At 37.9% G+C, this 18,236-nt stretch overlaps 1 protein-coding gene and 1 pseudogene across 3 annotated transcripts; one reads left to right on the top strand and one right to left on the bottom strand.

The window, feature by feature from the left end:
- The first annotated feature begins 1,791 nt into the window (after positions 1–1,791).
- On the top strand, positions 1,792–5,781 carry LOC137250072 (uncharacterized). Of its 3 annotated transcripts, none has more exons than XM_067782313.1 (5): positions 1,792–2,389; positions 2,504–2,631; positions 2,718–3,382; positions 3,486–3,607; positions 3,699–5,781. In XM_067782313.1, exons 3-5 carry the CDS (start codon positions 3,073–3,075, stop codon positions 3,819–3,821), a joined length of 555 nt encoding a protein of 184 aa, XP_067638414.1. In that variant the 5' UTR covers positions 1,792–2,389; positions 2,504–2,631; positions 2,718–3,072; the 3' UTR covers positions 3,822–5,781. The 3 variants fall into 3 exon arrangements, with proteins under 3 accessions (XP_067638414.1, XP_067638413.1, XP_067638412.1); XM_067782312.1 differs by having other exon boundaries at positions 2,504–2,823; positions 2,886–3,382; XM_067782311.1 differs by having other exon boundaries at positions 2,160–2,177; positions 2,241–2,389; positions 2,504–3,382.
- LOC137248620 (protein claret segregational-like) lies at positions 5,080–16,381 on the bottom strand (annotated as a pseudogene).
- Between the last annotated feature and the right edge of the window lie 1,855 nt (positions 16,382–18,236).

Raw genomic sequence — 18,236 nt, 5'->3', positions numbered from 1 at the left:
AATGATGTTGATGCAAAGTCCAATTTTGAAACAGAATATGAAAATAGTATGTGTGTGGATTATAACCTGAAGCAAAACTCTCATATCCGGTACGACCAGAATTAGATGTTAAGAAAAGAGCCTACATAAAGAGGCTCAGTATATTTATGGAAAATTTTTCATGAGACAATGCCCAATGTATGTATTTCAATTAAATTCACCACATTGTTGGAAAAAACATCTAAACTTTATGCATCGTGTAGAGAAACCAGAACATTTACAATTTAAATATAACGAACGTGGTGCAAAATGTAAATTTTGTGATATTCAAGCAGCTACACCAAGCTTCAAAAAATTATTGGACCATGAGATTTCTCATGTGCCTAATAGTTATTATCTAAAATGTAAATTATGCGATTGGAAGACGAAAATACATTCAAGTATGAATTTTCATTTACGTGTACAACACGCTGAAACAATTGATGTAACAACGAAAAGTATAGAATTTACTGTTTGTCCATATTGTAATCACAATGGTATTTACGCAAACACTTAATACAGGAACATGAGAAATCAGTGGATGAAAGAACATCTTTTCTATGTTTAGAATGTGGTGAACAATTCAGAACAAATACAAGTTTACGTGTACATGTTTGCTCATTGTACACCACAAGATTTGAACGGAAAGATCTTGAGGGTATGGTTACACCTATGTGGCATCTACAAGCTATTTATAATGACTAGTATGGTATGAATCCGGATATGGAAGAAAACGGAGGTGACGAAATGAATTACCATGCTTCTTTGGATTCTGGTGATACTCCTGACATGCTTCTTAATTTCGCTACGTCTGATGTTACTATACCTACCAAACTAATATGACTCTGCAAACTGATGAGCAACACTACCAGCGCAGGAAAAATAAGAACTTCAAAACAAGGTTTCGGAAAGGGAACGACTATGAATAGATGTTAATGTATTTATATAGTTTATAAATATAAAAATTCATATATGTAAAGTTCACTAGAGTAATAAGGGAATAATTTAAATTGTAAAAAAAACATTGTATATATGAATAATTAAATATTATCTGAACATAAAGGACGCGTTTCATTCATAGAAAAAGCGATTTGACAGAAGGTAACCGATACGGGTAACCGATAGGCCAGTTACCCGTGTTGTTGTTGTTGCATATGTTTTGGTTAGCGATAACGAAAACATACCTAATGAAGTAACTTAAAAATGTAAACAACATCGAGCGAGAAGGAATGTCGAAAACACAATAGGTAAGAGCGAGAAAGCGAGTCACACGTACACTTTTTTGAGAGAGCGCATGGGTTACCTTTTTCCCGACAGCAATGTAAAAGTCATTAAGACGATAATTAGTGACCAAGTTATTGGTAACGATTAAGTAATCGATTAGGTAACGGGTACCTGTCATGTAGGGTACCTGGTAAAGGTGCGTGCACACTTAGCGGCGCGACATGTAGCGGCAGCGGCGCTTCACTTTTTTGCCTATTTGATCAACATTGCCGCTCATGGCCGCGTCGGGTAGTGCTGCTGCCGCTAGGTGTGAATTGTTCCATAAGAATACATGCAAATAATATTTTGAAGCGCAGTGTAGTGCAGCTCAGTGTGGCCTTAGCTTAATTGTACCATGGGTTTGAATATTGATGACGAAGTTACCGCATCATTGATATTGGCAGGTTTAAGGTTCATGCACATTATACGACCCGACATGTACCGACACCAGCACGACACGTTCCGACAAAATTTGTCAATGCACACTAAGCGACAGTAACGCGACACGTTCCGACGAAAATAATTTTTACTTTGTGTAAACACGTGTTTCAATAAATTTGTAAAATAACATATTTTATACCATTTCAATAAGTCCAGGCCATGTTGGGCATCAGCGAGCTATTACTCACTTGAGATATTTGTACTGTACACAATCGGACGTACCTACCAAACTATAAAAATTTGTGCATCTGGAGCTGTTTTGTAAAAAAATTATTTAAAACATCCTGCCAATATATCTAAACAAAAACTAAATCAGAATTAGGTATTTGGCTGTATAGCGATCCAATTAATATGAAATCTACATTGGAACCTCATGTTAGAGGGAGTTCTCCTGATAAATTTATAAACACCGCGATCTACCATGGCCATGAACACGATGAGCTGATAGTTCATGTGTTAAGATTAATGCAATCTATTATTACCATTTCCTGTTATACATTATTTATTTCATATTGTAGCACCAACTGGAATTCCCGTATACAGCGCATAAACAGCGAGGCATTGGAAGCCTCACCCACGAAGAAATTTTATTCATACAGAAATTTTGTACATGCTAGGTATCGAATCCACGTACATATTTTCCACCAAATAAGCAACCGGCGTATCTGTAAGTGTTATTTGTTGTTATCTATGTATTAGATTGAGTTTTATTTGTTCTAATGAATATTTGATGGTTCATTGTTCTTATTCATGAAATTATCGAAACCCTTTTTGACAATAGGGTAAAATGGATGATATCGAGTTTGAAGCCGTGGTAGTTGCATTTTTATGCGAAGAGGAGGAAAAAACACAGGAAGGGAAGCAGAGAAAGCGAAAAAGGATGTGGGTTCATGATATCCCATTTTCAAGGTATGCAGAAGGCGCGTTACATACTCTTTTGACGAGGCTAAAGAAGGATGGCGTCAGGTTTCATACGTATTTTCGCATGTCCACAGAGAAGTTTTCCGAGTTGTTGGCTATAATGCAGTCCCATATTAAGAAGGAAGACACGCTTTTCAGAAGAGCAATATGTCCCGAGGAAAGGCTTATGGTAACAATAAGGTGATTAATCATTATGAGTAGGAGCAATGATCCGAAATTAGGCAAAACATTTATCTCTAAAGCTACTCTCGCAATATAAGAAAGCGAAAAAATAGAAGTGGAGATGGTGCCTCCATCAGTAAAATGTGGTATGAGCGCCAAATGGAATTCCTTCGCCCATATATTCAGGATAGGGCGACTGTGAGTAATTTGCAGATTCCAGCAGAATCCGCCAATGGCAACGTCCGTGACGATTAACAGGGGGAATGCATGGAACATACGGCCGAGAGAGAAAGTTCACCCCAGCCTTCCACTTCCAAATCAAAGCCCAGGAGCAATAGTGGCAGGAAACGAGTTCAGCCCTCACAGCCTTCCGTGGCAAACGTTTTGCGATCCTTCCTGACCACTCGGCAAAACAACCTACCACAAACAACCACTGCAAGTCCAATACACTCGTTTTTCAATGCGATGGCGGACTCCATGGCGGCATTACCCCAGGACTTGCAGTTGAAGGCGAAAGGCAAAATTTTTGCCATCGTATCGGAAGTGGAAGCAGAAAACATAGAAAGGAATGCAAGAGGTATTATTATATATACTGCTTATGTGCACTTTTTATGTTTTATATGAAATTATCTTTTATTCTACACTTTGATTAATATAAAACTGTGTCCTCTCCCTTTCAGCTTTCTTGTCCTGCGCTCAAAACTTTGGTGTACCCACACAAGAAACCTTCCATTGTGTTGATCTATGGGAAAGGCAAAATTTGATTCCTGTTGTCATTTGCCTGCAATCATTATGCCGCAAGGTAATAACAAAACAATTTAAATAAAAATTACATTAACTATTTTTGTTGTTATATCTTAACTAATAAATAATTTTATATGCAACATTTTCAGGCACACAACTTTGGTAAACCATCAATCGGGCCCAAGGAGGCTGACAAAAATGTACGCAATTTCTCCGAAGAACAACTGCGTGCCGGACAAAATGTCATCTCACTACAATATAGCTCGAATTAGGGTGCCAATCAACCGGGCATTAATTTGGGCAACACTCGTCACATGTAAAAAGTTAACTTACAACATAAATATGTATTACGACTGCACAGAAGCAAATGTGTATAACAATGACATATAACAGTTTAAACAGTTTTATTTGAATTTATATATACACTTTGTTTGTTGAGTGCATCGTTATACATATATATTTATTTTATACGCATTTTTTTGTTTTTAATTAAATTTAAGCATTCCACAAGTGTCCAAATTTTGAAAAAGAAGAAAGCCGGGAAAAAACGAACTAACAAATGTAGGTAATTCCTTACTTTAGCTCACAACTACTAAAACTCGACCAAAAATATCGGGAGAGGTGTCAAAAAACGCCCTTTGGACCCAGGATCGCGAATCCGAGATATTTGCAAACAAAATTGAAAATTTTCATGTGCTTGTTGTAATTTTGATGATTTTGTTGTACCTACAAGAAAAACTGTGGGTAAACGTGTTTTGCGCGGATATAGTTTTGGTCTCCAAACCGGCGTTGGACCCACACAGGGTAATTTTTTATGAGCGCGGCCGAAGGCCGCCAATGCAGAAAGGTGTTCTGCGCAAAAATACTATGGATCCCAACCCGGTTTCGGAGCGCTCCGGTGACATTTTTCGGTTTTTTGGAAATATCTTTTGACAGAATTTTGAATTTCCACTTTCGGATTCGTGGTCCTGGGATAAAAATGCGTCTTTTGACACTTCTTCCGATATTTTTGGTCGAGTTTTAGCAGTTGTGAGCTAAATTAAAGAATTACCCAAATGTATTCCAAATTTTGCATTCTTGATAATTTACTTTATAAAAGAATACTTGTATTGAACAACACATTTGTGTATGTAGCATTATTCAATGTAAGCATAATTACTTTAAAAACAAGCAAAGAAGAAAGATCTTGAATATTTTATCATAAAGTTTGGCATTTTTACTTATATTTTAGTTTCTATATAATTGGCACCTACCAAAATGAGCAAATACTGTAACAAAATACGTTAAGAGGCACTTCTATAGATACATACTACATATATGCAAAACTATACTTGTATATGTATTTTAAATGCCTCATTCGTGCCATTTAACATTAAACACTGTTAATACAACAACAACTCCATAGTAAGTTTTACAATGAACAACTCCAATAAAGAAAACACCAACCATTCGCATACTATGAAACTTTTACCCTTAATTTATTCAAAGATTGAAAAAATGAATAATTGTATGGCCTTTTTAAGGTGTGAAATTTGTCAACTTAACCTGTAAAACTTTTTAATAAAAAGCAAACAAAATATGTATACCAAACGAAAATGTAATTAAAGTGTCTTCTCCCTTTTAAATACCGTTACATATATATTATTGTAGAATGTATTTATTAATCATATACATACATATACAGAGATACGAATGTATTATCAGTCGAACAGTTGAATAGGTGGATGGTGTAATTCTTCCGATGTATATTGTCTCCGCCAAAATTTTTGGGTCTTGTGTTCCATTTTTGACGATTGGAGTATTTTAACGACCACCTTCTCCAGCTCTCGCTTTGCTTATGAGTACTCCATGGGAATATTTTGGAAGTATCTACTCTTCCGTAAAGAATGTGGTCCACACACACACAGTGAAAGCCGGAGTATGTGGTCCTCTCCTACCCTGCAAAAATCGCGAGTACTCCGTGCAATTTTATGTTCCATTTTCAGCATATTTGGAGTATTTAGAAGATCACCTACTGCAGTTCTCGTTTTGCTTGTGTGTACTCTATGAAGTATTTACTAGGAAGTATGATGGGAGTATCTAATCACCCGTAGGTATTCCATGGAGTACTCAGAAACCCAGCGAAAGCGGGAGTTGGTGGTACTCTCCTAGGACATCGCAATGTAAATTGGACCACATTTCCGCAAGGAGTACTCCTTAGCTAATTAAACGGACTATAAGAGTATAAAGTACCATACTTTTCTATTGGGTATTGGGTGAAGGCATTAATAAATGCGTTAATTTGGAATTGCGATATGGTATATGATCCTGTTTTTGAAATAATGCTAATATAATATTTGTGAGCTCCGATAGTGAACGATTTTTTATTTTTAGTTTCGTTCATACGTGTACTAGTTTTGGGTGACTCAGAGCCAGCTAAATTTACAAGATTTGTTGTTCCGACTGATGTCTCATTTTTCTCGGCAGGAAAACCAATAAGTTCAATTTTTGTAACAGCACGAGAACGTGATGAACGTTTATTGCCTGCTGTTGAAGCCGTGGCACGATTCATTTTTGCCACATGCATCAAATCGCGTAAACGTGAAGCAGAGGTTACAGTCTCCTGAGTTATATTTGACACATATATATCGTTCCTATTATGTTTAGCCATGCATATTTCCATATCTTTCTGTTCGTTGCTCAGCAAATCATATATGACTTAGTTATAGATTTCCAAAAATGTTACACGTATTTCATATTCCCAACCAAGACATTTATAATTTTTAATGGAATCGAAAAGTAAGTCGGCTGTGCGTGGAATCACTCCAGCATTTGTCGGCGCACCGTCCATTGTATATGTTTTTCCACTGCCGTTTTTTCAATAAGCAAATATACAAATATTCTAACCATCCAAGGCAGATTGTATTAAAGGTGAAACCATCTCGAAAATATCCTCCTGTTTTGAATTAGGATGGAAGAGTTGATCAAAGAAGAAAGTGTGCACTCCACCTTTATTGTTTAGGCCACTGGCCTAAATATATCTCCCCTCCCCCTCGTAACATAATTTTCTTCCATCGTTTACTGCCACCCACATATGCTTGTGATCACTAATACACACAAGCATCTGTAAGTGGTAGTACTAAGGGATACTATCATCTCTAAGCCGATGCTAAGAGTGACTTCTATGCACATCCATAAATCAATCATTATGTATCTACATAAACGAATCAATCATTATGTCTACACATATGTACGTACACACAGCGGAGAGAGAAGCACAAACACATGCATATATCTTATCTGAGATGCTCCCAAAAGCAGGCAATGATTTGTGCAAGTATCAGTCACATATATGTACACGCGCATATGAGAAGCTATAAACGTAGTTATAGCTGAGTAAATTTATAGCTGATAACTAACTAGTAAATTCTAGAACAGAAACGCCTAGAAATGTCAACGAGGAAACCAAAAACTATAAAAGCAGCAACAGTTGAGGCACGACAATCAGTTGGATTTAAAACGCTATCTAGCGAGCAATAGCTGTATTATTTTGAAAATCAGTTTCATTTAAGCAAGCTATTGGTTGTGAAGTATCAGTGTTATTGTGACGTACTTTAAAAAAGGCCATTTTGCCTTATTAAATATTTATTTATTCAACAGTTTAGCGATGAGAACGTTAGTAGAAGGTTGCGAATAAGAGGATTTGCAGTAAATTCGTTACAATTCGTGTCAGAAGAGGAATTGTTGAAAAATTCCGAAGACTTCGAATACAACTTGGACATGGCAAAGTTGAGTTAATTGACGATCCGGCAATTGAAGGAAGAGTTGGAAGTCCGTGGATTGACTACTTTTGGCGATAAATCCCAGCTACAAAGACGACTAAGTGTAGATATGGTATTTGAAGGAATCAATGCTGAGGATTATGTCTTTCATTATGATAGCGACAAAACAACAACAAAAATGGCGGAAAAAAACGAAAAACCGCAGACAGTGATGAGCACAATATCTGCACAAACATCGACAATGGCGTCTCAGCTGTAGTCACAGGAGGCACGCACTTCAGAAATGGCGTCGCAAATATCATCTCAATTGGAAGAACAGAATACATATATGTATGTCATCTCAACTGGAAGCGCAAGAGGCACGTATATCTGGAATGTCGACAAAAATTTCGGAACAGGTATCATCGCAGCCCTTTAGGAAACTGGAAGACACGATGCAAAAATTTTACAACTCGAGGACAAAATTGATGCCGAGATAGAAGCGTTGAAATGTCTTATGCAACCGTTACAACTAAATCGCCCAGCTGTTCCAGCGAGCAATCCGAAGGTAAAAACTCCATCTTTTGACGGCTCTGTTCCTTTCGAGGTATTCAATCTTCAATTTGAGAAGACGTCAGCAGTGAACAACTGGAATGCTGAAGATAAAGTTGCAGCACTGTTCGTGGCATTGAAACGGCCTGCAGCTGAAATCTTACAGACAATTCCAGAGTACGAACGGAACAACTATGAAACATTCATGAGCGCTCTAGAGAGACGTTACGGAAGCGAGCAAAGGAAACAGGTATATCAAATTGAGTTGCAAAATCGTTATCAAAAGGAGAATGAGACTTTGCAGGAGTTTGCGTCGGATGTTGAAAGATTGGCTCATCTCGCAAATGCAGACGCACCCGTGGAATACACCGAGAGGGTTAAAATTCAGAGCTTTATAAATGGAATAGGGGATGCCGAAACGAAACGAGCTACATATGCGAACCCAAAGCCAACATTTGCTGAAACGGTATCCCATGCACTGACCCAGGAAACAGCGTCACTTTTGAGTAAGCCCGCATACAAAGCTCATCGCGTGGAAGTGGAAAGGCCAGATTGCGTAGATACAATTTTGGAAGCACTAAAAGTATTATATTCAAGTGCGGTAACCCAAGTCACATTGCACGTCATTGCAGCACCGGTCATGGTAGTTCCAACTTGGCTGATCGTAAACGCAAAGCTGGAGGAGATAAGCAAGGGCGAGTTAAATGTAAAGATCGAGAACTTGCCCCAGCTATTGAATGTCGTGTGATACCTATCTCGCAAACTGGAAGGAAATCGAGCAGTCTTACCGTCAAAGGAAATGGGGATGGCAAGGATCGTGTACTGACTGTAGATACGGGCGCATCTCATTCTTTAATCCGATCCGATTTGCTCAACAGCAGAGTAAAGCCATTACCTGGAGCAAGATTGCGTACGATTACTGGCGAGTGTAACCAAGTCCAGGGAGAAGTGGTATGTGAAGTCTTAATTGGGAAGGTCATGGTTCTACAGAAATTCATTGTTGCAGAGATTGTTGATGAAGTCATATTGGGAGTGGACTTCTTGGTTGACCATGACATCAAGATCGATATGCAGAGAAGGGTGATGCGTTATGAGAACCAGGATGTGCCACTTAACTTCAGTTTGGAAAAAGGGTTCAGAAGTAAGCGAGTACTGGTGGAAGAGATTCGACAGAGACCACGAAAGTCAAGGAAAGTAGATCGAGCAAAGGTTGATGGAACAAATGGGCCAAAATAATCAAAACCGAAGGTACCTGTGAGAGAAATACTGGCATTGAAAAGCCCCTACGGACGCACTAAAACGAAGGAAAGAATGTCGCAGAAAGAATGAAAGTGTGGTTTCAAGCCAGGGCACACTACTGTTGTGAAGCGTCGGAACGATACTGATTATGCAAAACAAATCCGTCAAGCGCAAGCTCTACGAAGTAGTTCATTGGCCAAAGAACAGAGTGTGAGGGAACGGCCCAGGGTAATGAGTAGTAAGATGAAACACTGGCATGACAAGAACTTTAATTCTGAAGGTTTCTGGAAGGGAGATTTGGTACTGCTATACAACCCTCACCGGCAGAAACGTGTTCCATCCAAATATCGGTGCAGTTTGGAAGGCCCGTACAGAGTTGTGAAGAAGATCAGCGATAACATGTACCGCATACACACCATTGGGTAACAACGAAATAGAAGAGTGGTACATTTGGAGATGCTAGCAGCGTTTAGATCGAGAGATTTGTCTGATCGGGACGATCAGACTTAGGTGGAGGGCAGTTTATTATTTATTTATAATATTAGCAACGCTAAGGGATACTGTCACCTCTAAGCCGATGCGAAGAGTGACTTGTATGCACATCCATAAATCAATCATTATGTATCTACATAAACGAATCAATCATTATGTCTACACATATGTATGTCCACACAGCGGAGAGAGAAGCACAAACACATGCATATATCTTATCTGAGATGCTCCCAAAAGCAGGCAATGATTTGTGCAAGTATCAGCCACATATGTGTACACGCGCATATGAGAAGCTATAAACATAGTTATAACTGAGTAATTTTATAGTTGATAACTAACTAGTAAATTCTAGAACAGAACCGCCTAGAACTGTCAACGAGGAAACCAAACACTATAAAAGCAGCAACAGTTGAGGCACACAATCAGTTGAATTTAAGACGCTATCTAGCGAGCAATAGCAGTATTATTTTGAAAATCAGTTTCATTTAAGCAAGCTATTTGTTGTGAAGTATCAGCCAACGAAGGTGCTGTATCGTGGGTTCATCGGTTTATGTCGCAAAGAGGCTCGTCCTCTTTGAATCCAGCAGCCAGCGAAGGTACACGTTATCTCACGCCACGTAAGTGTTCATATTCTCAAATACTTTCCAATATTTTCAAAGTACATATATTCTCACGACATTTGTTAAAGCTTCCTTAACACTTGTTGTATTTCAATCCATTTAATAAAAACCATTGTACTTTTGTTTACTAATACGAAATTTTTTGTGTTTTTATTTTCCTTTCTTTTTCCCGCCTAAATCTATTCTACAATTCCGTGGGTGCGCGCAGTTTCCACCACGAAATTTGTGTATTTATTCTTAACGTAGTTTTGTATTTCAACTGTGGATTCATCAATATAATTCCATCCGCAGAGTACTTTATCTTCTTCAAAATCTAATGGCGGCTTTACACGAAAGAACACGCGAATATTGCCACGCAAATCCATTATAGTGTTATGTAATCCTTTACGTTCCAAGTTTGCATGAAACAGTTGCTCCTTGCAGGCAGTCAAATCTTCATGTAACAATTCATTTTCGGTTGTTAAACGTGTGGATCGTTCGCGTAGCTGTAGTACTTCATGGCTAAGTGTATCGTGGGCTTCTTTTAGAATCTATAAGAAAAAACAAACAAATTAGAGTATTTTTTAAGTATTCCAACTTTGCATGCAAATATATCGACCTTATGTTTATGCATTATAAACTCCAATTCTTCCTTAGTCTTCACAAATGAGCCCGTAATGGAATCAAATTTTATATTTAAGGATTTCAGTTGCTGATTTAAACAATCACGCTCAGTGCAAAGGTTTTTTAGTTCTTCTTTGGTTTTATATAACTGATCCTGTGATTCTTCAAGCTGTTCTGGTAGTCCATCTAACGAACCCATTTGCTCACATTTCTCTTCTTGTTTTGCTTTAAGAATTTTATGTTTATCAAATAAATCATTATAACGCGCCTAAAAATCATAAGGCGGTATACGTTTATTAATTGGTTTTCCAGCACCTGTGGTTGATAATGAGGAACTGGCGCTACTGGATGTAGCTTTTTTGTTATGGGTGGCAACTTTCGTTGCTGTTGTCATTGTCGCCGTGGTATTCGTCATAACAGCGCATACGGTACGACTACCAGTACTCCTGCTCCAATTTGAGGTCGTGTTGGTAATTGCCTTTTTGAAGATACTGTGGTGGAAGGTGTTACATTACCTATACGTGGTGGTCTATTAACTGTAACATTTGAGTTGAATACAGAATGAATTTCTGTTGTGGCATTTGTAGAGGCACCTGTATATGCATAGCGTGTTGTCTTGGCAGGTATGGGAGCAAGCGTCGTTTCTGGTCATTTCCTTGGTCTTGTTTCCCTTATTGGCACGCGCCATGCCAGTGTGACATGCAGATTGCGATCGAACGATGTCTAGTGATCCGGCACGTTCTTCAAGAGGAAATTGTATATTACAATAGGGGTTTTTTTTTATTACGCGAGCTCAAAAAAAAAGCTCCAACTACTAAACAATTTTATTATGTTGCTTCACAACGCTGGTGTCAGGTGTCAAAATAAATGTTGTGTTTGTGAAAATTTTAAAAGAAAAACGAAAAAATGAGTAATCCTGTTGATTCATTGGTAAATATTTGTATTTAATTGTAAATATTAAATAAAGAGTGTTTATTTATTGTCTAATTTGTTTCCCTGCCCGTTGGCCAGCAAAATGATGTATGCGAAGTGGTGAAAGAAATATTGGAGGCCGTATATGCTAGCTCCAGTTCATCCTCTGAAGATTCGGAAAGCGAAAATGAACAGCATGAGAGGTGTAACAACTTCAAAGGCACGCTTGATGCGATGAGCGGGATGGACTTCAAAGCGCACATGAGACTCAAGCGTGAAACAGTGGTGTATCTTACCAGTAATAACAAAAGCTTTATTAATTAGTAAATACATTTATAAACTAAAAAAATATTTGATTTCTCTAGCGAGGTATTCCACATCTTCTTTTGTTGCTGACCAGTCTGGTGTTGGAAGATCACGTATCACACCCAAGAAATCCATTTTCTTGTATATATGGTATATTAGCAACAGCGTGACATCTCGCCAACTAGGGAATTTGTTTCGTGTAGCCACATCAAGCGCATGGTCCGTTGTCCAACGCGATTCTCGCTATTTGGTATCTATTAGTGATGAATATATCAAGTGGCCAGAAGGGATTCAGCTACAAAAAACGACTGAAAAGTTTTACCAAAAACAACGTATCCCTGGTGTTACTGGAGATATAGACTGTACGCACATTGGTATTAAAGGCCCGAAGATTCAAAAAGAAATGTACTTCAATCGTAAAAAAAACCTATAGTATAGTGCTGCAAGCTGTAGTGGATGCCGATAAAAAGTTTATTGATGTAACCTGTGGCGAGCCTGGGTCATTTCATGACTACAGAGTTTTGAGAAGATCCTAACTCTTTAACGATGCCGACAGACAACACGAACAAATGTTTGCAGGTTCATATTTTATAATTGGGGCCTCGGCTTATCCGACGACGAATTGGTTGGTGTCTCCATATAAGGACTACGGAAATTTGACTTAAAGTCTGCGAAAATTTAACGAAATCCATTCTTCAACGCGAATGGTTGTTGAAAATACGTTTGGACTTTTTAAAGGACGTTTCCGAATACTTATGAAGTTTACAGAACAAACAGATTTGCAGACGAATACCAACATCCTTGTCAGTGCGTCTGTTTTGCATAACACTTGCATCACCCATGACGATTTGTGTGACGCTGAAGAAAATGAAATGGACGATGCAGCTTCCTTTGAGATTGAAGAGGAAATAGAGGAGTCGAATTCCAATTCCAACTTAGATAGAAGGGAAAATCTTTTTAATTATTTAAGGCAACACAATTTAATTTATAATAACCTTTTGACTTGGAAGAATAAATTATTATAAAAATCTGAAGATAACACGTTCATTTTCCTTCGACCAATGCCTGGACGCCACCGTGGTGTGATGGTAGCATGCTCCACCTACCACACCGTATGCCCTGGGTTCACACCCCGGGCAAGGCAACATCAAAATTTTAGAAATAAGGTTTTTCAATTAGAAGAAAATTTTTCTAAGCGGGGTCGCTCCTCGGCAGTGTTTGGCAATCGCTCCGAGTGTACTTCTGCCATGAAAAGCTCTCAGTGAAAACGCATCTGCCTTGCAGATACCGTTCGGAGTTGGCATAAAACATGTAGGTCCCGTCCGGCCAATTTGTAGGGAAAATCAAGAGGAGCACGACGCAAATTGGAAGAGAAGCTCGGCCTTAGATCTCTTCGGAGGATATCGCGCCCTAAATTTATTTATTTTTAATGCTTGTGAGTATAATAGGATGCCAGAAAATTCCCCACATTACCAAGGTGCTTTATACGATTCGATGAGGGACTCGTAAAACTAACGGCAAATGCAGATGGCGTTGGAATTATCATAGATGGAAACTGCCTTCCAACGATTAGCTCTTTGATGGATAGGGCGCTTTGGGATATTCATACCTGGGTATCTCATTTCTGGCTGAAAGCTAACGAGAAAAAGACGGATATGGTCTTGTTTACAAAGAGGTACAAGGTCCTAAATTGGACCAGGTCTAAGTAGGGAGTGGTGACCCTACAATAGAAACCTTGCACAAAATATCTAGGAATCATCCTAGACAGTAAGCTGTCATGGAAGCTCAACGTCGAGGAGAGCGTGAGAAGGCCTCAACGGCTTTTTATGCATGTAAAAGAATGCTGGGGTGTACGTGGGGCTTATCGCCCTCTCTTTCTCATAGCATTTACATTCCAACCAGGCTCGGTGCCTCGGGGTAGCTTGAGCGCCGACCATACGGCCATAGTAGTATAGCGTCATCAACCACAAGACGAACAGACTACCTGATTCCCTATCTGCGCTTCAAGGGAGATCTTAAGGCCACAATAGAGGTGAACGGTTGGCGCAAGGGTGCTCAAATGGCGGTTCCAAAGTAGTGGAAGGAGAAGGGTCTGTGGCACACTGTGCTGAGATGCGCGGGGCTGTAAAGTGTCGAAGATTATGTGTAGGTCTTACAACCTTAGACTAACTGAGTTGAAATCTTCAATCATTCGATTTTCAGTATATATAGCACCCTAAATTAAAAAGAGTCAGAACTCTAAAACATTTTATATAGATTTATTAAAGTTAATCCATTCAAGTTAATATTCCTTAACTATTAATTAGTCCCATCTGACCTATTGAAAATCGATTTTTTCAGTAACGTTCAAAGTTAATAAATAATGTTTGATTTGAAAATTGTTTGCCGATATGAGAAAAATCGAATACAGGTGAAAATTGCAAAACCAAGCATTGAAAAACGTTTTCAAAAAATTGCAAAAACTAAAGTTAAGAGTTTTTTTTTAAACGGATGACTTTTGCGGTTTTCACCTAACTTTACTTTTTTATAAAAACATGTACAAACACATACGTCATAAAATGGATATAAACGAAAGCTCATGGATCTTACGCAAAATTCGAATTCTAGACACGAATCCTCAGTTAAATTTAAAATTTGTTGCTAAGAATTTTTATAATTCTTCTGAGTTTGCAGTTTTGTATTTATTTGATGAATTTAAGTATGACAAATTGTTAGTCCTAATGCAAAAAAAGTCTACTTTTTTTGACACCTTTTTTGTCCACTCAGCTGGAGCAATTTCTTCCCTATAAAGAGAATAAGTTCAAAAGAATATACTCAACTCATCTGAAAAAACTGTATACTCAGAAATAATCTAAAAATTCTTAGTGACTTATTTTTAAATTTTACTGAAGATGCGTATTTCGAATACCAATTTTGCGTAAGATGGTGAGCTTAAGTTTATATCGACTTTATTACGTATTTGTACATGTTATTACGATAACCGATTTTGATTCGGAACAAAGTCGTGTCAAACCTATCACACAAATTTCTTTATAAATTCGAATACAAATCGAAAGAAATAAAATAAACGAAATTAGAAATAATGTTAAAAATTTACAAAGCGGGTGGATTGCAGAAAATGACCTAGAAGGTTCAATGTAGACATATCATATCGTTTTCGAGATTCTCACTTATTCACCCATTTTTCCATTAATTCCAATTTCTTCTGCTCCATCTGCGTATCCTTTTCAAATTTTTTCCTCACCAACTCTTTGAAGTACTGCAGGGATTCGTCTCGCGATTTCACTTTTTCTTCTGCCATTCTTTTCTTCAGCTCAAATTTTTTTTCATAGTACAGCTCCCGTGCGGAACGCTTTTTGCGTGATGATGTATTAGCTGACGCAGATGGCAATGGCGATGGCGATGCAATTGGTGGAGGTGTTTGCGTTGATGATGGCATGATCGGTGAAGGTGTTTGCGTTGGTGATGGCATTATTGGTGAAGCTGTGTGTGTTGGTGATAGTATTGCTGATGGAGAAGGTGATGGCGATGGCACCAACACTGTCAGTACTGCTGGCGTTGATGAGGGAGGCGATGGTGAAACTACCGATGACTGACACATTGATGATAGTGGTAGTTGCAATTTTTCAACCGGCCTGCAGCCAACGTGGACGGTGTGGGTATTAGAAATTTTTGGGCTTTTCCCAAATATCCCGTCCATAATTTCCCTATATGGAGTAAAGCATGGAGTAGCGCCAGTTCTGCGGTTGTTTTCTTTTGCTGCTTTGTATGCGTTCAGAAGGCAGACCTCTTTTTGTTGGATGCAGGAACTCTTCCTTCCGTGCAAGGTAGCATCTCAAGGATCCTGCGGTTTGTTCCCGACTCCACTTTATCCGTTTTTTTCCTGAAATCTATAAAACAATTGCTAATTTAATATTTTTTTATAAAAAACTCTAGGGCATATTTACTTAGGTTTGCTCCATTTTGTTTCACTTTATTTTGTTATTGACGTTTATCTGCACATTCGTATGTTCATTTCATTCGCTCGTTCACAATAGTGCCCTCTTTTTGAATATGCAACACTATACAACACTATCAATCAGGTCGACAATTACCTAAGTGGTTTCAACTGAAAGCGCTTAGCCAACTCAATTCGATAATTTTTTTGTTGCTTTCCATACAATTCGGTAAGCTAGCTAGTGTTTTAATTGTAATAGTTTGCAACGAAATACAGCTAATGTAGTTATTAGTTCTCAAAATATAAAATGTTGTTTGCATACCTCTTCGTTGGAAACTATTTGGTAAACTTGTTAAATCACGAACCAAAGGCTGAAAAGTATCCAGTGATTGGTGCGGTGATTCTCCACATGCGAGACAAACATCAGGCATGTTTATGTTGAGTGTGGATAGGTACGAGTTTAATCTATAGACAGGCAAATAATACAAGTGTTTCAGCGTTTATTCCGGGGTTCACTAAACGTTTATTAAAATAAATACTTCGCCACTTCATAGATTATTTTGGAAACCATTGAGCATCTGCACCTCAAGTACCAGAGAAATATCGGATTGCACTTATGGAAACCGTTTTTGATAAACCTTTAGCTTCCTGCTGCAGTAAAATTGCGTGAAATAATTTCACTCTGTGGGTTCACAAAATTTCTTCCTTTTTTGTATTTAAATTACACTGTATACCTAACATCTGCCCCAATTTCACTTCCTATTTGTGCCCAAATATTATTTTTGCGCTGCATATTCACATAGTGTTCATTCTTTAGGTCATAAAGTTCAGGGAAAATGCTTATTTGCAAAATTAACTGCTCTTCGTCAACCGACATGTTTCACCCATGGCGGAACGATACAAGGTGGCAGCATGGTGACATACCTACAAACATAAATAAAAGTTCCATGTACTTTGTTTTTGTAAATTCGATGGGCAAATGTCAAAATCGTACTGCGCCGGAAGTTGAAGTATCAAATCAAATAAAACAGTTTATAATCAGCTGTCCCGTGCTCCCACCTTGTATCGTTCCCCCATGGCTTCACACCTATTACCCTACAAGACAGGTACCCGTTCCCTAATCGATTACTTAATCGTCATCAATAACTTGTTCACCAATTATCGTCTTAATGACTTTTACATTGCTGTCGTGAAAAAGGTAACGCATGTGCTCTCTCAAAATAGTGTACGTGTGACTCTCTTTCTCGCTCTTACCTATTGTGTTTTCGACATTCCTTCTCGCTCGATGTTATTTACATTTTTAAGTTACTTCATCAGTTATGTTTTCGTTATCGCTAACCAAAACATATGCAACAACAACAATACGGGTAACTGGTCTATCGGTTACCCGTATCGGTTACCTTCTGTCAAATCGCTTTTTCTATGAATGAAACGCGTCCTTTATGTTCAGATAATATTTAATTATAAATTATTCATATATACAATGTTTTTTTAGAATTTAAATTATTGTCTTATTACTCTAGCGAACTTTACATATGTGAATTTTTATATTTATAAACTATATAAATACATTAACGTCTATTCATAGTCGTGCCCTTTCCGAAACCTTGTTTTGAAGTTCTTATTTTTCCTGCGCTGGTAGTGTTGCTCATCAGTTTGCAGTCATATTAGTTTGGTAGGTATAGTAACATCAGACGTAGGGAAATTAGGAAGCATGTCAGGAGTATCACCAGAATCCAAAGAAGCATGGTGATTCGTCACCTCCGTTTTCTTCCATATCCGGATTCATTCCATACTAGTAATTATAAATATCTTGTAGATGCCACATAGGTGTAACCATACCCTCAAGATATTTTCGTTCAAATCTTGTGGTGTACACGTAAACTTGTATTTGTTCTAAATTATTCACCACATTCTAAACATAGAAAAGATGTATTAAGTGTTTGCGTAAATACCATTGTGAATACAATATGGACAAACATTCAATTCTAAACTTTTCGTTGTTACATCAATTGTTTCAGCGTGTTGTACACGTAAATAAAAATTCATACTTGAATGTATTTTCGTCTTCCAATCGCATAATTTACATTTTAAATAATGACTATTAGGCATATGAGAAATCTCATGGTACAATAATTTGTTGAAGCTTGGTGTAGCTGCTTGAATAACACAAAATTTACATTTTGCACCACGTTCGTTATATTTAAATTGTAAATGTTCTGGTTTCTCTACACGATGCATAAAGTTTAGCTGCTTTTTCCAACAATGTGCTGAATTTAATTGAAA

The sequence above is a fragment of the Eurosta solidaginis genome, chromosome 4, assembly GCF_040869045.1.
Source record: "Eurosta solidaginis isolate ZX-2024a chromosome 4, ASM4086904v1, whole genome shotgun sequence".
NCBI classification, from domain to species: Eukaryota; Metazoa; Arthropoda; class Insecta; order Diptera; family Tephritidae; genus Eurosta; species Eurosta solidaginis.
This window is presented reverse-complemented; position numbering and strand designations above follow the sequence as displayed.